The sequence below is a fragment of the Nematolebias whitei genome, chromosome 16 (genome assembly GCF_014905685.2).
Source record: "Nematolebias whitei isolate Nwh7 chromosome 16, NemWhi1, whole genome shotgun sequence".
In the NCBI taxonomy this organism is placed as follows: domain Eukaryota; kingdom Metazoa; phylum Chordata; class Actinopteri; order Cyprinodontiformes; family Rivulidae; genus Nematolebias; species Nematolebias whitei.
The window spans coordinates 19,501,302-19,523,482 of NC_056513.1; the positions used below are offsets into that span (position 1 = coordinate 19,501,302).

General features: G+C 38.7%; 1 protein-coding gene across 1 annotated transcript in view; it reads left to right on the forward strand.

The window, feature by feature from the left end:
* Positions 1-22,181, forward strand: part of LOC119422392 (nucleosome-remodeling factor subunit BPTF) — a 59,101-nt gene that overhangs the window by 4,905 nt on the left and 32,015 nt on the right. Inside the window, exons 3-16 of the mRNA XM_037689757.1 lie at positions 4,537-4,588; positions 5,612-5,780; positions 8,090-8,326; positions 8,836-9,021; positions 9,831-10,007; positions 10,125-10,300; positions 10,498-10,677; positions 11,020-11,201; positions 11,314-11,445; positions 13,668-13,797; positions 14,449-14,584; positions 14,986-15,267; positions 15,469-17,479; positions 20,427-20,551. Of these exons, the coding sequence (XP_037545685.1) occupies positions 4,537-4,588; positions 5,612-5,780; positions 8,090-8,326; positions 8,836-9,021; positions 9,831-10,007; positions 10,125-10,300; positions 10,498-10,677; positions 11,020-11,201; positions 11,314-11,445; positions 13,668-13,797; positions 14,449-14,584; positions 14,986-15,267; positions 15,469-17,479; positions 20,427-20,551 (4,175 nt within the window). The remainder of the gene's footprint in view (positions 1-4,536; positions 4,589-5,611; positions 5,781-8,089; positions 8,327-8,835; positions 9,022-9,830; positions 10,008-10,124; positions 10,301-10,497; positions 10,678-11,019; positions 11,202-11,313; positions 11,446-13,667; positions 13,798-14,448; positions 14,585-14,985; positions 15,268-15,468; positions 17,480-20,426; positions 20,552-22,181) is intronic.

The following is a 22,181-nucleotide window of genomic DNA, read 5'->3' on the forward strand; positions in this document are numbered from 1 at the left end:
TATCCATCCATCCATCCATCCATCCATCCATCCATCCATCCATCCATCCATCCATCCATCCATCCATCCATCCATCCATCCATCCATCCATCCATCCATTATCTTTACCCGCTTATTCCATTTTGGGTCACGGGGGTCGCTGGTGCCCATGTCCAGCAATCACTGTGCGAGGGGCGGGGTACACCCTGGATGGGTCGCAAGTCCATCACAGGGACACATAGAGACAAACAACCATTCACTCTCACACCTAGGTACAATTTAGAGTTACTGATTAGCCTAACATGCATGTTTTTGGTCTGTGGGAGGAAACCGGAGTACCCGGAGAAAACCCACGCATGCACGGAGAGAACATGCAAACTCCACCCAGAAGGCCCCTGGACCGGGGTTTGAACCAAGGACCTGCTCGCTGAGGGGCAGCAGCTCTACTAGTTGCGCCACCGTGCTGCCTTATTCGTCAAAACATTAGTTAATATCATGACACCAGCTGTTGTTAGGTTTTGTGATGTTATATGCTGTATATATTAAGAGTAGAGGAAGCATATGGTTACAAGAGTGGCATGGCACTGGAGTTTAGGTCAGGGTCTCCAGAAGGGCATTTATTTCAGTGCAGCTACTTTACAGATTAGAAGTGGTTTGTAACCTTGTTATATACCACATATGGTGCCTGTAGAGCTATTTGTGATTGTTTTGTTTCTCTTGTTCATCACATAATGCCCCGTTACCTTGGAGACGCACTCCTTCTCTTCCTTCAGCCTCCTGCAGATTTGGTTTTGGTTTGGATTTACTCTTGAATGAACCAAACAAGCAGCATCCTTTCATAGTTTTTAAATCAGTTTGACCATCAGCAACATTGACCAATTCATTCATTCATTTATTTTCTTTGCCCACTTCTCCTTTCCGGGTTGCAGGGAGCTGGAGTCTTATCTCCAGAAGTCACTGTGTGAGAGGCGGGGTACACCCTAGACAGGTCTCAATTCCATCACATGTACAACTAATGTGTAAAGAAAAGGCTTTTGTGTGTTGTGTACATGCAATGCACATGGAAGGCATTAATTATAATACATCATACTACCGTGTCTGTTCTGCAGCTTCTACAAAAAGAAAATATGTTGCACTTTGTGGTCATTAAATTTCAAAATCATGATTTTTTTTACTATACATTTCCACAGGTTGTAAGCACATCTCTACATTTATGTGTAAAGATGAAACTACGGCTCAAAATATGACGATTACTGGGACTTTTTCTTCATTTGTGGTTGATGTGTATATGAATATAGCATCCCAGATTTAAACAGTTAATCAGCAGTCTGCAATGACAAGTGTGTTACTGACACGCTGCAAAAGTTTAGGAATAAATCCGCTCATTCTTTGCCCTAAGACTGAAGAAGCTTTACTGCCTAGTGGACACCTACACTGATCAACCATACCATACCATTTTATTTATAGAGCACTTAAAACAGCTATAAGGCCAACCAAAGTGCTGTACAGACAGAACAACAGACAACACACGAAGCAAAATACAAAATAAAGTAAATCAAAAATATAAACATAAAAACGATGCAGATAATAAATATGACGACAAACCAGTGTGGAGTGTACAGGTTCAAAACACAGATCCTCTGGTGTTGAAAGCTACTGAATAGTAGTGAGTTTTTAAACGGGATTTGAAAACCGAGAGGGAGGGGGCCAGTCTGACAAGCAGAGGTAACTCGTTCCAAAGTCTTGGTCCTGCTACAGAGAAGGCCCTGTCACCTCTGCGCTTAAGAAGAGTTCCTGGAACTGTGAGGAGCAACTGGTCCGCTGACCTCAGGGAACGTGGTGGGACATACGGTTGTAACAGAACAGAGAGATAGGGGGGTGCGAAACTGTTCAGCGATTTGTAGACATACAGGAGTATTTTGAACTGGATTCGAAGGTGAACTGGTAGCCAGTGCAGGGAGGCCAAAACTGGAGTAATGTGCTCTCTTTTGCCTGTACTGGTTAAAAATCGGGCTGCTGCATTCTGGACCAGTTGTAGTCGTGCAATGGAGGTCTGACTGATACCAAACAGGAGTGAATTGCAGTAATTAAGCCTAGATGTAATGAATGCATGTATTACTGGTTCCAGGTTATTTTTGGACAATATGGACTTCAGTTTAGACAGCCGCCTCAGTTGGAAGAAACATGATTTAACAATCATGTTTACATGATTGTTAAGTTTCAGGGAAGGGTCCATTATCACTCCCAGATTTGTGACTCTTTGTTTTTCTGACAGGGTTAGAGTGAAAAGGTGGATGCAGTGGTTTGTGATTGTGTCATTGGGAGGGAACAACATGACTTCAGACTTCTTTTCATTGAAACTTAAGAAGTTTAAAGCCATCCAGTCTCTGATGTCAGCCAGGCAGTTGAGCAGAGGTTGAATAGAGCATGTACCATTGTGTCTTAGGGGGAAGTAAATTTGACAGTCGTCGGCGTAGAAGTGGAAGGGCATGTTGTGTTTCCGGAAAATAGCACCAAGTGGCAGCAGGTATAGAGAGAATAGGAGGGGACCCAGGATGGACCCCTGCGGAACCCCCCATTTAAGCTCTGTCGCTGCAGAACTAAAATCCTTGATGGAGACACAAAAGGATCTGTCAGTGAGGTAGGATCTGAACAAATTGAAGGATGACCCTGTTATGCCCACCCACTGCTCCAACCTAGCAATGAGGAGCTCATGGTCGATTGTGTCAAAGGCGGCTGTGAGGTCCAACAGGACAAGCAGCACAGAATCACCAGTATCTGTAGATCTGAAGATGTCATTAAAAACCTTCAATAGGGCAGTTTCAGTGCTATGGAGAGGTTTAAAGCCAGATTGGAAAAGCTCTAAGATGGCGTGATCCTTCAGGAAGCACTTCAACTGGGACTCAACTGTTTTCTCCAGTATTTTAGAAACAAATGGGAGTTTGGAGACAGGCCGGTAGTTGGAAATGACTGAGGAGTCAAGGTTTGTTTTTTTTAGGAGAGGCTGGACAGCAGCATGTTTAAAGGTTTTTGGCACCACGCCAGTGGATAAACTAATGTTTACTATATCAAGAATGGACGGACCTAGAGTTGGAAAAACCTCCTTTAGTAGTCGAGGAGGGACCACATCAAAGGGGGAACCAGAAGGTTTCAAGCTGCACATGACCTGCTCTAGAGAAGATAGAGTGATGGGTTCAAAATGGTCAAAAGGAGCTACAGATTCAGGTGGGATGGATGGGTCATGAGTTGGAGGGGAAATGAGAGCCCTGTTGGTCGCAATTTTGTCCAAAAAGAAACGTAGGAAGTTCTCGCACAGCTCAGTCGAGGCTTCCAGAGGTGATAGTTCAGTGAGGTGAAGAACAGAGTTTAGGGTGGAGAAGAGGACACGTGGGTTGTGAGAGTTTGAGGTTATGATATCAGAAAAGTATTTGGATTTAGCAGCTTTTCTGCTTTCTGATAACGGTGCCAACATAAGTATTTGAAAAGAGACCTGCAGCCTGTCTTTCCTCCATTTGCGCTCCGCCCTCCTACATTGCTGCCTAACGGCCTTGGTACCATAGCATCATGACTTTAATTTGACTAGAAGTCTTATTTATTTATTTATTTATTTATTTATTTAGAACCCACTGCTGTCTTGACTGGAGGTTGCTCCTGCAGGATAATGCTGCTGCCATGTGGTGGATATGACTGAGCTTGAAATAACTTTGGTTAGGTGACGAGTTAAAAGAAAAGCAGACATAGCTCGCCAGTATTGTCAATTAATTGAGGCACATTGCAGCTTAGACCATTTTCTTCAAACTGGTAAACAGAAAAAAAGCCCTCCCCTTTTAGCGTTTTAAAATCTTGCCTCAGACTTGCTTGACAGTTAAGTGGAAATGGGGACCCAGTTTATTCTAACACAGAATGATTGCATCCTGCACTTTCATGTGTTTTTTTGGTCAATTTAAGACGTACAGCCATTTTTTATTTTTTTTTTTACCCCAGAAACTTACTCCCACAATGAAACCCTTTTCAAAATGAGGCTCAAAAATTACTTTCTTTGTTAATTTTAAATGCATTTAATGTTTTACCGAACATGACAAGAATCTATTAACCTGCATGACGGCACGACTTTCCAGAAGCACAATTTCCCTAGTGCTTTACACAATTATTTTTAGTTTGACGCATCTGCGGCTCCTTTTAAAATACAGTTGCAAAGACCTGTTGAAGTTGAACCAACTTGTCCTGTTGTGACATCCAGTGGTGAAATACTACATACGATGCAAACTAAATAAAGGAGGTCACTTTTTCTTGGAATTTAGCATCAAAGTAGCCTCAAAAACAAACCCTTACTTTTTGACTTCTTAGGACTTGTTAAGATTTGGTGTTAGAATAACAAATATGTACGTAAACTTATTTATTAACCTCCGTACAACTACACAATAACATATAATTAATAAGCATTATAATATAAGCAGGCAATGAATAAGAAAGCATTTTCTAATTTTAGATGCTCGTTTTAGTTTAGTTTGCTCCATCCTTCTTGTTTATCTCTATTTTATTTTTTCTCACCTACAGTGAAGAGGAAGGTGAACAGGAGGATAAAACCATCTGGTACTACAGTGCCAAGGTAAAAATGGGTCTAGTTTTTGCTCTTGCTGAGATTTTTTGGTGGACTAGTTATAACAGTGAAACAATAGTGTGAATGCTTATTAAGCATTCACACTATTGTTTTCCTGTTTATATTTATGATTCCTGTCTGTTACTATCCCTATTCTGTATGTTTTCTGTGCAATTCTTATTCTGCAGTTTTTAAGCTTTTTCAACAAATCATAAATCAAAATGTTCACTTCTTCGTTCAGTTCTTTCAGGACAATCCTGCTATGACTTTTGGTATTTGTGCAACTTTAGCTTTTTGAAATATTTAGCCTTTTCTGCCATTTTTTTCCCCTCATAGAAAATTAATTGAGCTAATTTTACATCCTTCAAATGTTTAGATCTGTTTACAGCCTTTTCCTGCTCCTTTCACATTTTGTTCCAGTTCAGCTTCATTGTGCAAATTTAATCTTGTTTTCAGCTGCTTTCAGCTCATTTCTGCTGTTTTTCAGCTGTTTTGCGCTCCTTTCAGATTCTTTCTGCTAACAGCATTTTTGTGCTTCTTCTAACTTCTTTTTACCAATTTCAGCTTGTTATGCTCCTTTCAGTTTATTTCTGCAAGTTTCAGCTTTTGTGCAATTTCAGCTACCATTTAGCTGTTTTTTTGTTGTTGTTGCTAATTTAAACTTTTTCTGCTAATTCCACTTATTTTGAGCTCATTTCATCTCTTTCCGCTTCTTTCTGGTAGCTTAAGCTTTCTGCCTTTTTAGCTACTTTTTGGTAATTTCAGCTTTTTTTTTTTTTAGCTTATTTTCCTCATTTTTGTGCTTATTTCTGCTTATTTAAACCTAATTTAGCAAATGTGTATTTGTTCTGCTTTCTTCTGCTAATTTATTATTTTTCTTCCATTTCAGCTATATTTTTTAGCATGTTAGAAGCTAATTTTAGCTGTTTTTCAGCAAGTTCTGCAATAAGCATTCACACTGCATTTTTGCAGGAAATACAATTTCTCTAGTTGTGTTTGTGTTAAAGCTTTGAAAATTCCCATCTTTCCCAGGTCCAGCTAGCTGAGCTGATAGAGCGCTTGGATAAGGAATACTGGGAGGCCGACCTTTATGCAGCCCTTGAGGAGATAAGAGATGAGGTGCACGCTCATATGGATATTACTGAAGATCTAACCAACAAGGCTCGAGGCAGCAACAAGTGTTTTCTTACTGCTGCAAATGGTAAAGAACTCATCAGTCTTTATTTATTTATTTATTTAATAGGTCTTGGGAATCTGAATTGTGTCTGTGACTGAGTTTAATTGTTGCTGACACTTTTCATTCAACCTTTATTTATACAGGTTAATCCCATTGAGCCTCAGTAGATAAAGATTTTTAATATAAATTATATTTGATCCCTTTCTATTTTCATTTTATTTAGTTGTTGCTCGCTGGCTGCTCATACCCCTGACTGTTTTCTTGCCAGTTAGTTAGCCTAGCCATAGAAATCACCTTATTTTGGTCTCAATCTGACCCAATTCCTAGTATTTTAATCTCTCATCTTTCCTGTTCTGATATCACCAAAATGTGTGTATTGTAGATATCATCAGCACATCATTTTTATAGAATGTGGTTTCCTTTGAAGTGAATGTTTGTTACATTCAGGCAAATAACACTGGAGTTTACATGGAGCTGTTGTATGCGGTGGAAACTCGGTGATACCACAACATGAGTGGAAACTAGCTTAACAAGTGTCAGATGTGTGAAGATGAGTTAAAGGTGCTTTTTTTTTTTTTAAAGCAGAGTTGAACATTTGTTTTATTTTTCTTCCTTCTAAAACAGACAGCTTGTTTTAAAACTGGAAGATTAATAGTAGTTATAGAATTTTTTTTGTTTACACGTTTTATTTTTCTTTTGTTCTGAACATTGCTCGGTATCTTACATCATGAGAGATGAAAAAGAAAGGCCTGCAGCAGTCTCATGAAAATGACAACAAAGATTGACAAATGTTTAAGTTTACAAAAAAAGTGGTTTCCTTTGTGGATTGTTGAGCCTTTTGACTATTGTCAGAAATAGGGCTGGGCCATATCATATCGTTTATGATAATACCGGTAAAAAAAAAAGGCTCGGGAAAATAAATTATATCATGATATGCTAATTTCATGACTTAATACGTCAGGGAGCACCGCCCCATTAACAGAACCTAGCGCGCCGATCGACCAAACTGAACTGCGCACCTTCCCATCCACCTGTAGGTGCTGGCGTAATGCTAATTAGTTGCCCGCAATACTAGCTAGCTAAAAAGCTAAAAACAAACATCGTGCGGCTCTGCTGCGTCTCTTCACCGCCTTGTCAAGTTTTGGAAGTTATAGCTCATTTAAAAAGGCCTCATATTTTTTGTTGTATGTTGCATTTATGCTCAACAGATCTTAAGCTTTAATTTTATTTAGTTATTTTTGGAAATTTCACCTGTACTTTAGTTTTTGTGGTAGATTTTGTTTATCTATATTTTGTGCAGACTTTTTCAGTCTAAATAACAGTAGGATCATTTTTATTTTTATACTTTGAGACTGAATACTTTACTAAATAAAGTAATTTCAGTCAAATTCACCCTTGTTGTTTTTTTAAATTTTTATATAATACTGCAAAGCAACGTGTTAAGTTAATTTTGTCAAATGAATAACTATGATTTTTTTAGTTTTTTGTTATATCACAAAATTTATCGTTATCGTCAGAACGCACTGAAATATCACAATATAAATAATATTTAATAATAATAATAATGAATTTAATTTGTAACACACTTTTCATTAACAAAAATCTCAAAGTGCTACAGAGTGCAACTAAAATCAATGATAAAATCAACTAAAGTCAGTGATAAAATCAACTAAAATCAATGATAAAATCAACTAAAATCAATAATAAAATCAACTAATTTGAGCCATATCGCCCATCCTTAGTCCGAAATTCCTCACTTTTTAAATTTAATAATTATTATTATTAAAAGTCTGTAAAAACATAATTTCAGGTGACTTTGGCTTTGGTTTATTTTTCATTTAAAATCTCTTCTTTAAACATTTCGCACCAGTTCAGGAGATAGTGATTGCGCATATATTAAGAGACCTTCATCTGCAAATCAGTGCTTGTTTGTTTTTTTAAGTGATAAAATCATTTTAGGACATAAATAAAAATAAAAAAAAGATGGAAGTTGTTTTTTTGTGATCCGAGTTGGTTACACCGAATGAAAACTTTCTGAAAGAACGCAAAAGAAACTCCGATTGCTCCGTTTGAAGTCCAGCACAACAATCATTTATTCATATAGAGAATGAAACAGAAATCACGTCAGCAAGGTTTTACAACACTCAAATACATGCACAGTTATGATCGTCTTGACAATTAAAGCCGATTTGTGTCATTTGCCATTTTTAGTGCCATTTTTTCCCTTGAATTTTCGCCAACATAAAGGTTAATAACTAAAGTGTGTGTTTGTGTTTTTTTCTGGGTTTCTGTTCTTACAAGTATTATATCTCCTCTGCTTGTTTCATAATCAGAGGAGATCCTGGAGCGACTGCGCGCTAAGAAAGAGGAGGAGCTGGAGGAGGTAAAAAGACGAGCTGCTGAGGAGGCCCAGAAAGCGCGGATGGAAAAGGAGAAGGAGGCAGAAGTGGAGAAGCAAGATGAAAAGACGGAGCTTAAGGACGAGGGGCAACAGGATGGAGGGATGAAGGAAGAGCCAGAGACCAAAGAAGAGCTCACACAGGAAAATAAGGATTGTGTTGCAAGTAAAGGTAATTATGTTTATATTTAAAAATAAACTATTCGTACCACATTAAAACATAAAATATTGCTTTAGAGCCTTGAGGCACAAGGACAAGTTAACAATTATGAAGAAAAAAAAATTTAAAGAATAAATAAAACTAGATTTTTTAACTTTTACAATACAATACAATACAACTTTATTTATAAAGTACTTTAAAACAACACCGTTGGCCAAAGTGTTGATAGGCTAATGGTAATAATAAAAAAATTAAATAAAGAAAAACGTCATTTTAAGTTGAGGGCCAAATATGTGCCACGTCAAGTATAAGCACAAAATTAAAGTTTCAACTTCATATAAATGAGCTAAAAGTTCATTTTAAATAACCAGAGAAGATCAAATCCATTCAGGGATTTTAATTTTATCTGATGTTGTGCATTTTTATTATTTCCAACGTCGTCTTTGTTCTTTATTTTCTCCAAACTACATGACTGATTACGAACAACATTCGCTCTGACTGCTGTTTTATTGTTACTGAAGCTTCCTCCACTGGCCTGGAAGGCGGCAGCATCCCAGATGAACCTGTTCCCCCATCAGCCTCTCTTCCAACACAATCCTCCTCTGTCAGCTCTGGTCTGGCCACTGCGATGCCAAAGCCCGTAACGTCCACTGTGGAGGTCCGGTCAGAAGGATGTACCAGCGTGGAGGTGTCTAACAAAGCCGAAGGTACGTTTATGAGTAAAAGTACACACAATAACCATTTTGAAATTGCTTTTTGCTGCAATCATCTGTAAGTTTTCTAAACTGGGTGATTAATCTGCTGTATACAGAAATGGCTGCTTTTTTCTCAGTCTTATGTTTTTTGTAAGTGGCTCACAGTTCATCTGTTGTTTAAGTTTTAAAATTGTTATTTCTGAAAATTTGTGTAATGTGAAGGTGAAGTGATGCACCCATCATGCCTAGTGCCTAGTCATCAATGCAAGATCTTGGTGAAAAATTAATGCAACACTGGATGGAAATAGATCTTGTGACATTGCAGAAGCTTATCGAAACAATGCCACAGTGAATGCTGCTGTAATCAAAGCTAAAGGCGGTCCAACGAAATATTAGCGTTACCTTTTTTTGGTGGCGACTTTTTTATTGACCAGGCAGTGAATGTTGCCCACTTGATTTGTCTTTTTAAAAAACATTGATTTTCTCATTTATTTTTTGTGTTCAGTAATGTGCACAATCTTTTTTTTTTTTGCTCATAGTTGCTGTAAAATGACCTATTTGTTGATTGCATTACTTGTGATTTACCAGCAGAGGGAGCTACAGCCATAGTATTTTTAATTACACTTGCAAGGAAGTGGTTTTATTTTTCCTTTTTCTCCCATGGCACCAGGTTTTACTTTTTATGTGTTGATTACTTTTGATATGGTTTCATCATTTAGTCATTTTGCTCTGTGCTCAAATGTCTAACTAATTAAAGCAATTCTGCAAACCTTTATCTAATCAACAAAAGTGTTAATGTTAATTTTCTAAATGTTTGGCAGAAAACGCATCGTCAGTTTCCGTCCCTGTTTATGGAGATGTCATCCCCACCCTGACTCATCCCTCTGAGGAGAACAGTAACAGCAGCTTAGGGACCGGTGTCCCACCCAGAGTTCCCGAACCCCCAGACTTAGCAGACAGGTCCTCTCAGTCCTCTATGGCAAGCCTTGATGACGCAGGTCCATGGTTTCTTTTAATTTTTATAACTGTAAAAACAACATACACATCTACTAAGTCAAAACCTACTTTTTAAAACTGTTTCTTTGACTCCTTTTCTTTGACTGTTGCACTTTTAGGGGATAGTAAAGATTCAACCAATGGGGACGCAGCAAATCTCAGCAGTAAGAAGTCTTCGTCCACTCGAATGGTGACCCGACTGAGGAATCCAGACAGCAAGCTGAGTCAGCTGAAAAATCAACAGGTTGCAGCTGCTGTTCATGAAGCCAACAGGGGCTTCAAGGAGGGCAAAGAGGTGAGGGTTAGAAAAAACATTATTCTCCTCCAGATGTATGGGGAAAAACATAGAGCTTCTTGTGATATAGACTGAAAATTTTGGATGAATGATCCTAAAGTAATAATTACAGCTCATTTGTAAATCAGAGTTATTAAAGAAATTGCATTCAGATTTCATTCAGCATGGAGTTCAGATGTATTTATGTAATTTTGTAGGTACTGGTAGTAAATGCACAAGGCGACATCACCCGGGTAAGCACACGCAGCAGCAAAGAGGTGGTGATGAAGGGAACCCTCAGCCAGTACTTCAAACTTGGTCAGGAGGGCAAGTATCGCGTCTACTATAACCAGTTCAGCTCCAATCTTCTGGCCCTCAACAAGCACCAGCACAGAGAGGCAAGTAGCTGGATTTAATAATTATCACTTCATCACGTGTCACAAAATACACCCTGTGTTGCTCTGTAGCCAAGAGTCAAGGCTTTTACGTGTTCTCCAAGTCAATCCAGGGTTTGTTTTACCGTTTTTTTTGTCAAGACATTCAAAAAGATGAACAAAGTTATTTTTAATCTCGGAAATCATTCAAACTTGTCTCGACAGGCTTGAACTTTTATGTGTAGCAGTTTTGAAATGCTCTTAACCAATTAATATTTAGTATAGAGAAACCGATGAATAACTTTATTTATTTTAGATGGTTAAATCTGATTTTTATCTAAAATCTTCATTCTTTCTGTTTTCCAGGACCATGACAAGAGGCGACACCTCTCCCACAAGTTTTGCATGACAACAGCGGGGGATTTTAAATGGAACGGGTCTATTCACGGCTCTAAGGTTCTGACCATCTCCACATTGAGACTCACCATCATCCAGCTTGAGAACAATGTCCCAGCACCATTCATGCACCCTAACTGGGCCTCACACAGGTATAAATATAGTTAAGAGAGAATTAGGGTGTAAAATTTGACCAGTTTGAAGGCTTAAAACTAAATGTAGATGAAAAATGTGTTGGTTTTTTTGGTTTGTTTGTTTTTGTAGGACCAATTGGATCAAAGCTGTTCAGATGTGCAGTAAGGCTCGAGAATTTGCTCTGGCTTTGGCCATCCTGGAGTGTGCCATCAAACCTGTGGCTCTGCTGCCTGTCTGGAAAGACTCACTGGGTCATACAAGGTAGATAAAGTCCTGCACTGTTATGTTTTGGACACACACCCCACACTCAATAAGTGAACATCTGCAAAGAAGAAATGGCATAGATTTCTGAGTTGAAACAACGTACCAAAACAATTCAGTCAAATAATAAATCAAATAAACTAAAGCAAAAGTTTATTTGGCAAGAGTTTATTAATCAAGATAACCTGATCATGTTTATTCACTCAACTTAAAATTATAAGTTGAGTGAGTAGTACAGTACTGTAATGCCTTTTTACTCACCAGCTCTGCAGAACACACAGCTCTGTTCACGTCCAGCTCATTTCCGGTTCTGCAGACCTACCCAGCTTTTGTCCGGTTCAGGTCCGGTTCTGATTGGCTCTCTGCATTCACTGAGCACTGAAGTCACTATGAATACTGTAAGGACTGATAGGCCTGTCACGATAAACATTAAGTCGGTTAATCGCATGATAAATGAAAATTATCGACCTCATTTTCATTTATCTGCTTTATCGTTTCTTCGTGTCTCTCTCTTTCTACTGAAGACACTGGATGACAAAAAGCTCAACTCCGGTGCTCTTCTCTGACCCCTCCCTTTCTCTTTTTTCTTTAAGATCCATTTTAACCGTCCAAAATTGTGTTTTTGGATCATTAAAAGCAGCTAAGCTGAGAAGCTAAGCTGCGAGCTAAGCTAACAAGCCGACCTTGGGGAAAAAACCTCCGTCTTGTCGAAGCTCCAAAATTCATGGGTGAAACCCGTGCCTTCGTGTAAAAAGGTTTTTTCTGCAAAAATAAGCTGAGAACTTGTTTCAGATTTTTTTAATTAAAAGCTTTGTGTGAAAAATGCTATGCTAAAGAGCTCAAACCACACCGAGCATCTGCCATTTTGAGAACTGAAGAGAGACAGCCCATGTCACGTCAAGGGGCTTTCCTCCCATTTTTCTTAAAGACACGCTGCTCATTCCCTCACTATCCATCTTTCGGTTCAAACAATATTATACTGCCATCCAGTGGTCGAGAAAAGGTACTACATGCAAAACAAATTAAACATGTCTTCTTAAATTTGACAATTATTACTAATTATTGTCAAATTTCAAGCGATATTATTGTTTATCGCAATAATTTCTGAGACAATTAATCGCCCAGCAAAATTTATTATCGTGACAGGCCTAAAGACCAAACTTTTTCCTATTGGATCAAAACTTTCCCTCCAGCAGAAAGCAACTTTGGCTTCCGGGTAATGTAGTCCTTTCGACTGGAGAAACAGTGTAGACCTATTGAGAGAAAACTACAAAATGGCGGTGCTTTTTATACTTTTATTTTTTGTCATGTACAATCTTGCAGTACTGTACTTCGAAAAACCGCAACAGAGTGAGTCCGTAAAAGTCGAACTGCGAAGCATCGAGGAACTACTGTATACAAATTATATGCGTATTAAACTTTTAAAATGTGATAAACAAGTTTTGAAAGAAAAAAAATTACAACTCAGCTTTTGTAGAAAATATGATACCGTTATCGACACACAAATATTTTATTTCATACGTTTCTAGCTCTTGTGAAAATGACTCTCAAACTAAATAAACTTTATTAGCAAAATTCTAGATAACCAAGTTCCATTCTTATTGTACGACACGTGTTTTACAGTTAAAAAATACAACCTTCAGACACTTCTGACCTCATCCAGCCTCATCCAGCGTTCAGTGCAGGTCTATAATGTGCTCAGTTTAATGGACTGAGATGTTCGCAACCAGATCAGCTCTAAAAGCCCACCCTAGATGTCGGCCTAAATATTTGGACTGCAGGTCGACAACCTATGCAGAACCACCCCCCTCTGCCACTACTACTGCTTCAGCACCTCAAAGCCTTTGTAAAGAGGTGATTGTCCAAGTTTTTACAAGGTTCGAGTCAGGATTTCTGCGTATTTGTACATTTTAACCATCAAAGAAAGCAAGTGGAAACATTTTTTCTTAAACTTGTTTGAAAAGGCTGCAAATTGGTTTCTTTTGGCTGTTTTAAGATTAAATGAAAACAAAAAAAAATCATTATTTGAAGTGGTGGTCTCGTAAGTATTTGCACTTTCTTAACGAGCTTGTTTGCAGCTCTTGAGGAGAAAATTTCAGAGATTATCCGACAATTAATTCTCTTATGTTTGTTTTTATGTAAAACTATCAAACATTTTGTCTCACTGTTTTAAGAGATTATTTTTAATTTACCTTTTAATGAGTTTTTTTTTTTACTTTTAGGTTAAATCGCATGACATCAATGGAGCGTGAAGAGAAAGAGAAAGTGAAGAAGCGAGAAAAGAAGCTGGAAGATGAGGAGACGATGCAACAAGCAACCTGGGTCAAATACACATTTCCAATCAAGCACCAGGTAAGTATTTTTTTATATAACTTTTCCAACAATTCTCTTAACATGTTTACTGTACCACAGATTAGAACTTATTTTAAGTAATACATTTAAAGCTTAGCATGCAATGTTAACTTGGACACTGACTTTAAACACTCATATCTCATTAATCCTGATGTACATGAAACTAGATTATTATTAAAACAACATTCATAACTTGGTTTATACATTAGGTAATAAGATGGAGGTAGTAATAATTGATTATATCTACAAAAAAGTGAAATTATTTGAAAATGAGTCATTAACTGTACATGTTGACAATCATGAGCTCCTTGATACAACAAGGCTGCTGTGAGCCTCTTCCACAAATTTTAATCTATTTCATTGATTTAGGCATCAAAACGTTCAGCTCGTTTAGGAAATTTCAGCGATGACTTTTAGTATTGATATTGTTAAATCTTTTTTAAGCATTCAACTTTTTTTTAACAAAAATTGTCTCATTGAACAACATCGAGATTCTGTGAAATCTTTTATCAGTCAGTATGCAAATGAACATTTAGACATTTTGTGAAAGCAATTTTTATACCAAGACTTTTGTTAATATTCTCTGTTACTGTGTGTAATCTTCTTTTTGTGTGTGTGTGTTTATTCCCAAACCTCTTGTCCCAAATACAGGTGTGGAAGCAGAAAGGAGAGGAGTATCGTGTTACAGGTTATGGAGGCTGGAGTTGGATCAGTAAGACCTACGTACCACGCTTTGTACCCAAGCTTCCTGGCAACACTAACGCCAACTACCGCAAAGAACTGGAAGGTCCACTCTTTTAGATTTTTTTCTTTTTAAAGTCCGTTGTTCAATATTTGGTTCTCATAATGATAACATTAATGGTGTAATCTGGCTGAAATTTCTATATCGATGTCTTTAATTGTAAGAGTTATTTAGGATGTTATGGTTTTTTTTTTTACAGGGAATCAAATGTTGTCAGGAATGTCGAAACTTAAAGTTTTTAGTCATTTTGAGAGTAGCCAAGAAAAGATCTCTTGAAATTTTGCTTTTCTTGTTTGTGATTTGTCATATTTGCAGTTCTGTTAATAATTTCAAAGGTTTTGTAATTCAATTATAAATGGATTCTGCTGCTAGGTACCCATGCACTTGTTTTTTTTTTTAATACTATTTTGAGAATAATGCTTTACTCTACTTTTGTTTTTCTAAAGATGCTAAATTAGGCAAGAAATGTTCTCTGCTGGACTTGAGTCGACGGCCCAGTATAATCGCACCAGAGACTCAGGACAGTGCTGCTGTAAGCAGTGAAGCAAAAGATCAAAACTTCACATGTCTCTCTAAGCCACTTGCTGAAGAGGTGGACCCCACAGAGAAGGTGGAGGAAACAAAGGAAGAACTGAATGACAAAGAGACTAAGACAGAGTCGTCGTCTGCAGAGGAGTTTCCTGCAAATATGGAAGTGGATCTGAAAGAGACATCAAAAGAAAAGCAAGGTATAACATTTTAATTTTTTTATCTGTGTTACCAAATGTTAAAAACCTAAAAGCGATCATAATACAGAAGGGATGACTTTTTATTAAAATAAAAACTTGTATATTTGTAATTCAAATGGTCAGTTATCAGCTTTTCTTTATCATTCCTGTTACTAATTGTCCTACTTCACCATTAATTAATATTTATATGTTTTTCTCCAGAGTACAGTCATGAAGAAAAGGTTTCCCTGAAAGAGGAACCAATAGATGACTCTCAGCGGCCTTTCAACTACGATGTTGTAGATGTCTGCAAGGGCTTCCTTACCCGCATCGCCTACAAGAAGGTGAAGACCTCCAAGCTGGACGGCCTGCTGGAGCGCAGAGTCAAGCAGCATGTGATTGAAGAGAGGCAAAGACAGCAGCTTTCTGCCTCCAAACCACTGCTGTCTTCACCAGTTCCAGTTCCATCTTATACAGGCCCCGCTTTGAGCACACCAGTTAGGCCGCAGTCACCGCTCAGGCCCCGCATTCTCACGCAGACTCAGTGCACACTGGGGGAAGCTGCGGAAGTGGAGGAGAAACCTTCCACGACACAAACTCCAAGAGATCCTGGAGGACAAGAGGAAGGAGAGAGTGCTGCTGAGCTCTCTAACACTCCTTCCCCTGTTTCAGACTCAACACACAAAGGTAGTTGCAACACGGGTACTGGTGAAAACTCAGATTTACTGCTAGATCAAACCACCTCCATGCACCAAGGAATGGAGGAAAGGACTACAGGGCCAAAAGAAACCAGTCCAGAAAGTTCGGAACAAGAGGGTCATGTGAAAGATGCAGAAGATGGGCGAATTCAAAGCTCATTAGAGCAACAAACAGCCTGCATTGCATCAAATGTAACCAAGGCTGAACACCCTGAAAATGTAGACTCTGACTCTGTAAGGACGCTTTGTAGTATTCTCGACCAAAAACACAGTCCGACCACATCTCATTTTAAGCCCGTTGAGCAAAATCTAGAAAGTGGAAGCTCTGTGCGTTCTGGCACGGAGGAAAATGGCTTGGGGCCAGAGGAGAAACAAGACTGCATGCAGAATGTTGGATACAATGGAACTGTGTCTGATGGCACTACCAAACCAGTTTCTCTTCAAGTAAATGGTAACGATGGTTTGGAAGGTAAAAGCATTGTGAGTAACTCTGTAATGAACTTGAATAATGGCGTGTTCACAGACGGTCCCAAGTTGAATAGCATTGGTAAAGTTGAAGAACAAAAACTGGCTCTGTCACTGAAAGATAGCACCCAGCTGAAAACTTTATTAAATGGAGATCTGACCCCTGTAAATAACAGGTTGGTAAATAAAGATCCATGTTTAGACTCTGAGGTAGAGGAACAGGCAATAATGTCGGACCAGGACTACAAACCCCCTCTTAAGATGTCAAGGCTTGAAAACAACATGGATCCAGTTGGAGCTAATACTCTGAGCCTTTTGCAGAACAACAGCACCTCAGCTTTTAATGCTGTGGAGACGAAACCCACTCCTGTGGCCAAGGTCATAAGAATGGCTCCCTCTCCTATTCCTTCAGCAGAGGAGTCCAGTCTGAGTGACGACTTTGCAGAGGAAAACAGTAACAGTGGGTCAACTGAACAGTTCAAGACCATCATTACCCAGGTAACCACGACCTCCACCGCAACGGTTGTCTCCACTGAGACGAGGGTATCCAGAATGCAGCTGAAAGCATCCGGTGAATCGACGAAACCTGTGTTGGCGACGGAGAGCAGCGCAGTCTCTACCCTCTCTACCATGACCAAAACTACAGTGACCAAAATCTCTTCCTCCGAACTCGATAGTCAGTCAGAAGACAGCCAGAGTGAAGTAGTGATGCAGGAACAGGAAACAACACAGTCTGCCTCTATTTGTGAGTCAACAACAGTCACTGGTGGTAAAACTACAGTCTCGTCTATCGCCGTGAGCCAGGAAGACTCGTCGACAAAGGGCTGTGTGCGACTTCTCAAATTCTCTCGCACAAAGAAAACGCGCTCTGACACAGCTCTTCCTTCTTACCGAAAGTTTGTCACCAAGAGCAGCCGGAGGAGCATTTTCGTGCTGCCCTACGACGACGTGAAAGTGCTGGCGAGGCGAGGCGGATTCCGAGAAGTTCCTGTATTTAGTTACAATGCCAAACCTGCTCAGGATATCTGGCCGTACCCCTCGCCCAGACCTACATTTGGTATCACTTGGAGGTAAATTCACCATTTGTGTTTCTCGTGTTCTCTGTTTGAACATTATTAGCTGTATTTTTCTTGTGACGTCTCAAATCATTCAAAACGGTAAAAAACCCTCTTTGCATCATCTGACACAGGGGTTCTCAAACTTTTTGGGTTCAGGGACCCCTAGGGGAGAAAAAGTGTCAGGGGACCCCATCATGTGTTTATTAAATAATTTTCTTCAATTTGCCTCTTTAATGCAATGGAAATATTTGTGTAACATTAAGACCTGTTCTTTAATAGTGTTAATACAATTTTTATACTTTTAAACATAGGGTATTTTTTCATTCAAGACACAATTAACAAAACATTTTATTTCAACTTCCAAAAATGACAGTTTTTAGAAAATGAACATAATCAAAAACCACTTTAAAACGTTTAAACCTATTCACACGATGAACATAATAAATGTATTGCCACTTCTTCAAATTATTACTGAAAGCTCTTAACATAAAACTGAACAGAATCATAACAGCAGGAGTCATACCAAGTAACAGGGCTTCATTTGTAAACCGATCGATGCCGGAGCACAAATAGCAGGTGGTGCGGTGTGTCTGAGGGTCCTCCCCCAGAACATTTTGAATAAAGTAGATGTAATTTCCTGCATTTTGGTGTATTTTAACAGGTTGTTAAACATCTACGTGCTTGTAAACTTTTTTTTTTTTTTTTGCGGACCCCCAGGCACCGGATTATGAACACCCGGGGGACCCCAGTTTTTAGAATAACTGATATGAAGGTCAATCAACTGACAAAGTTGCACAAAATACGTTTTCAATACTTCACATTCTAATGCAAATTTTGATGCATTTTTATAAATTGGTTTTAGGATTTGTACCATAGGTTAGCAGGCTGTTCTTATTAACTTTGTAAAAATTGGTACCTTGTTGATTTTAATTACATTTGAATTTACTTTATAACTGATAAGTCAAGGGTTACTATTTGGCATATGTAATGTGATTTATTTTAAATATATTTTAGAGCAGAAAAACATCTTCCAAAGTATCTTGTGAAAAAGAAAAAGAAAAACATGCTAGTATAACTAGGACTTATCCAACTTGACAAAATGTTTTTGGTTTTGGTTTTGGCAATGTGTCCTTTGTTTTCAACAGATTGCACAAATTTTTCTCAAATTTGTCTTACATTTATTATTTTATACTAGATTTATTAGGTCAGTTGTAGCAGAAAAACAATTTAGACAAAACATTTTTTAGGAGAAAAATCATTGTTTTGTCTTTTATTAGGCTAGATATGTAAAAAGGTTTTAATTTTCTAGAAAAATGGAATTGATCATTAAAAAAAGTGAGCTTACAGTTTGGTTTGTAGTATTTAAGCCTTAAATTTAGCATTGCTTTGTTTTATTGATACCGGGTCTTAGACAGTAAGTAAGTACTGGATTAGACTGAGAAACTGAAGCTTACTGCAACATCACATCAGTCACAACATGCAGTACCTCTTGCATCTGATTTCTTGTCTATTTTTTAGGTTCAAGATTCTTTATTGTCATTCACATCACATGTGGTACATGAGGTGGAATTAAATTGTGTCCTCAAGATCCCAGTTACACCCAAAAATAGCAAAAATATAAAGTATAAGAAGAAACTGTATGTAAGGATCTAAGATATATGCTCAACGATATGCTAAAAGATCTAAGCTATACGCTAAACACTAATAATGTAAAATAATACGGTATATTAAATAGCAGCCTGAACATGGATCCGCTTCATAGATGGTTGCAGTCAGTGTTTCTGTACGAGCAGATGAACAAGGTAGCAATGGTGGATAGAAGAGTGCTGTTTGTCCTGATCACCCTTTTCAACAGGAACTACCCAACTTCTTCCTCATTCCATGTTCCATCCATCCAGCCCGAAACAGCCCAAATAATTTTAACACCAAATCAACATTATGCTGTGCTAAAGAAAAAAAATAAATAGACAAAACCTTTTTGTTACCACAGGAGTTCTCCAATACACGGTATGCCCCGTCTTTACTTTTATTTTCTCTATGAACGTTTAACAATCCTACATTATCTTGATAGCAACATTTGTTATATTTTAAGGCAAAAAAATATGGTTTTATGTGTAATGTTTTTTTTTATTATTTAATTCAACTTTTAATCTCCTCTTGTCACAGTGACACATCCTGTGTTAATTTGTCATTCATGTCTTGCCCCTCCAGTCTGCCATTTGTGGCTTTGGCCCAGAGTGACGCTAAAGCTCCCAGTCTGGTGTCACACAGGGACCTTTGGTTATTTTGACCAGACCTCAGAGTCCGACAGTAGACATGAATCATTCAGTGGCCAGAGAGGTGTCACGATGTTCCCTTTGTACTGACCAAGCCCTGCAGCCTGTGCATAGTTTTCCGTCTGTGGTTATTTATGGGAAAGTGAACACCTACCAACTCACACTTGCAGCTTAGTGATAATCATGATTTTATAGATGTTCAAGATGTGTTAAATAACCATTTTCAGGGCCAAATTCCTTGTCAGAAAAGCATTCCTAGCTATATATGTACAGATGTATGTTTGTGGGCTAGCGTGCACACCTTTTTTAAAAAAAATAGAAAATTCACTGACAGATGACCTCCATTTACTGTATTTTGAAAAAAATGAAGTTGTGTTTAATTTGCTTTTAGCAAGCAATGATATTGTTCCCACACCCAGACCAGTGCACAAAATGATTTATTTTAAATGAAAGCAGCTTATTCTGTTGGTTTCCTGGAAATGGTCAAGAAGGACTACAACTTGGCCAATAATCCGAGTCTGTTTTGATCTACCTCTTCCTGTCCCATGATTGTGCTGCAGTTTGTTTTCTGTAACTCTGAGGGAGTAATTACCACACTGGTGAATAGCAGAAACCATTACAATAGTCATTTGGAGATCTGGAAATGTTTACTTGCTCCTATTTATTACTAAAACTTCCTCCAGGTACCGGTTGCAGACGGTGAAGTCTCTGGCTGGAGTGAGCCTCATGCTGAGACTTTTGTGGGCTTGTCTGAGATGGGACGACATGGCTGTGAAACCGTCTGCTGCTGTTGGCACAACACGCACAGGTATTACAACACCCTTCAAACCATTTGGTGATGAAGTTTTTCTATCTGGGGGTGAAAGAAACAAGTTGTAAAGAACTGTCATAAGTCAGCTGTTGTCAATATATGTTGTATACAAATTGCAACATTTATGGAGAACTGATTCATCATTGTCCTGATGCATGCTCAATAATCCACTTAGAAAAATCTAATAAGGTCCTCTGGACAGATTCTTGTTTGTTGAAAGGGTTAATCTTTTATCCAACATAATTTTTCAGTCTGAGGAGCTGCAACAAACTCAGTCTTATAAGCAGCACCTTCTCATAGTGGGTCGACCAGTTTGATGGTGACATCCAGAGCTAACTGTTCACATGTAAAAGGAGGATCATCAGCCTACCGATTGCTTGTTGGTGCTCTGATGGCCGCTTGCTATTCACTGTGCAATAACCTGTCACACAACCTTTGTACTATGTTAGTTATGGTAAATGGTAAATGGACTGTACTTACATAGCACTTTCTATCTGATCAAGATACTCAAAGCACTTTACGCTACAATCTGTGTCCTCATTTACCCATTCATACATCCCTCTACTAGATCTATACAAAGAATAATCAGTGCTTTATCACATCCATAAACCAATGGGACACACATCAGTGGCAATGAGGGGTTCAGTGTCTTGGCCAGGGACACTAGCATGTGACTGCTGGCAGAATCGAACCCCCAACTCTTGCATTGGAGGATGACTGCTCTAACCACTCAGCCACAACTTCCCCATAGTTATGTGCCACATAGTTATGTGCAATATATATCATGTGCATTTAAGCTTATATTACTACCGGTGAATACTTATTTATACTAATTAATCCTACTTGCACTGTTATACAGTATTCTACCATGTTGTTGTTTACTTTTTTCTTTGGACCTTTTAACTATTATATTTTTTACATTTTTGGTACATTATTTTGTACCCTTATTGCATGCTTTTAGTATTTCTTGTTTGTTGTTTTGTTTTGTTTTTTAGCAAGTCAAATCGGTTCTTCTCATTCGTGAACATTTCATTGCACTGTTGACCTTGTGTTAACCTGCATAAGACAAATAAACAACAACAGAGGGCTGAGTGATACTTGCAATAACAGCATTATTAGAGGGTGGTCTCCGTGAGGTTTCCATGTTCAACTTAGAGCTGTCATTTCTAACCCGAACTCGGAGCCCAGCCCCGCCCAACCTGGATTCGGACCGGGCTGGACCATAATAATGTGCTTAATATGCAGGCCGGATCGGTGTCGGGCTGTTTATTACGTCAGGCGCAGCCGACGATCCAATTATATGCAAACATGGCTTGCCATACTATCACCTGCTGCATGCGGCCATTTGACTGCGCGCTGACTGGCCGGTTGAAAGAGATAAAATGTTCAGTTAACCTTCAGATGGACTACTGCCAGCAATCCATCAGCCCAAATGGACGTTCATTCAGCCGCTGCACTCAGTGGACGTGCACAGCTGACAACCCAAACAGGTGAGATCACAAAATATCTGACATGTCAGAGCAGGATACAGGGAGAAGCAGGGGAAGCATTTAATGCGCTTTGACGGCTCCTCAGCTCCGATCTTCTGTCCCCTTTACTTAGCCGCGCATCCGCCATCCGTCAATAA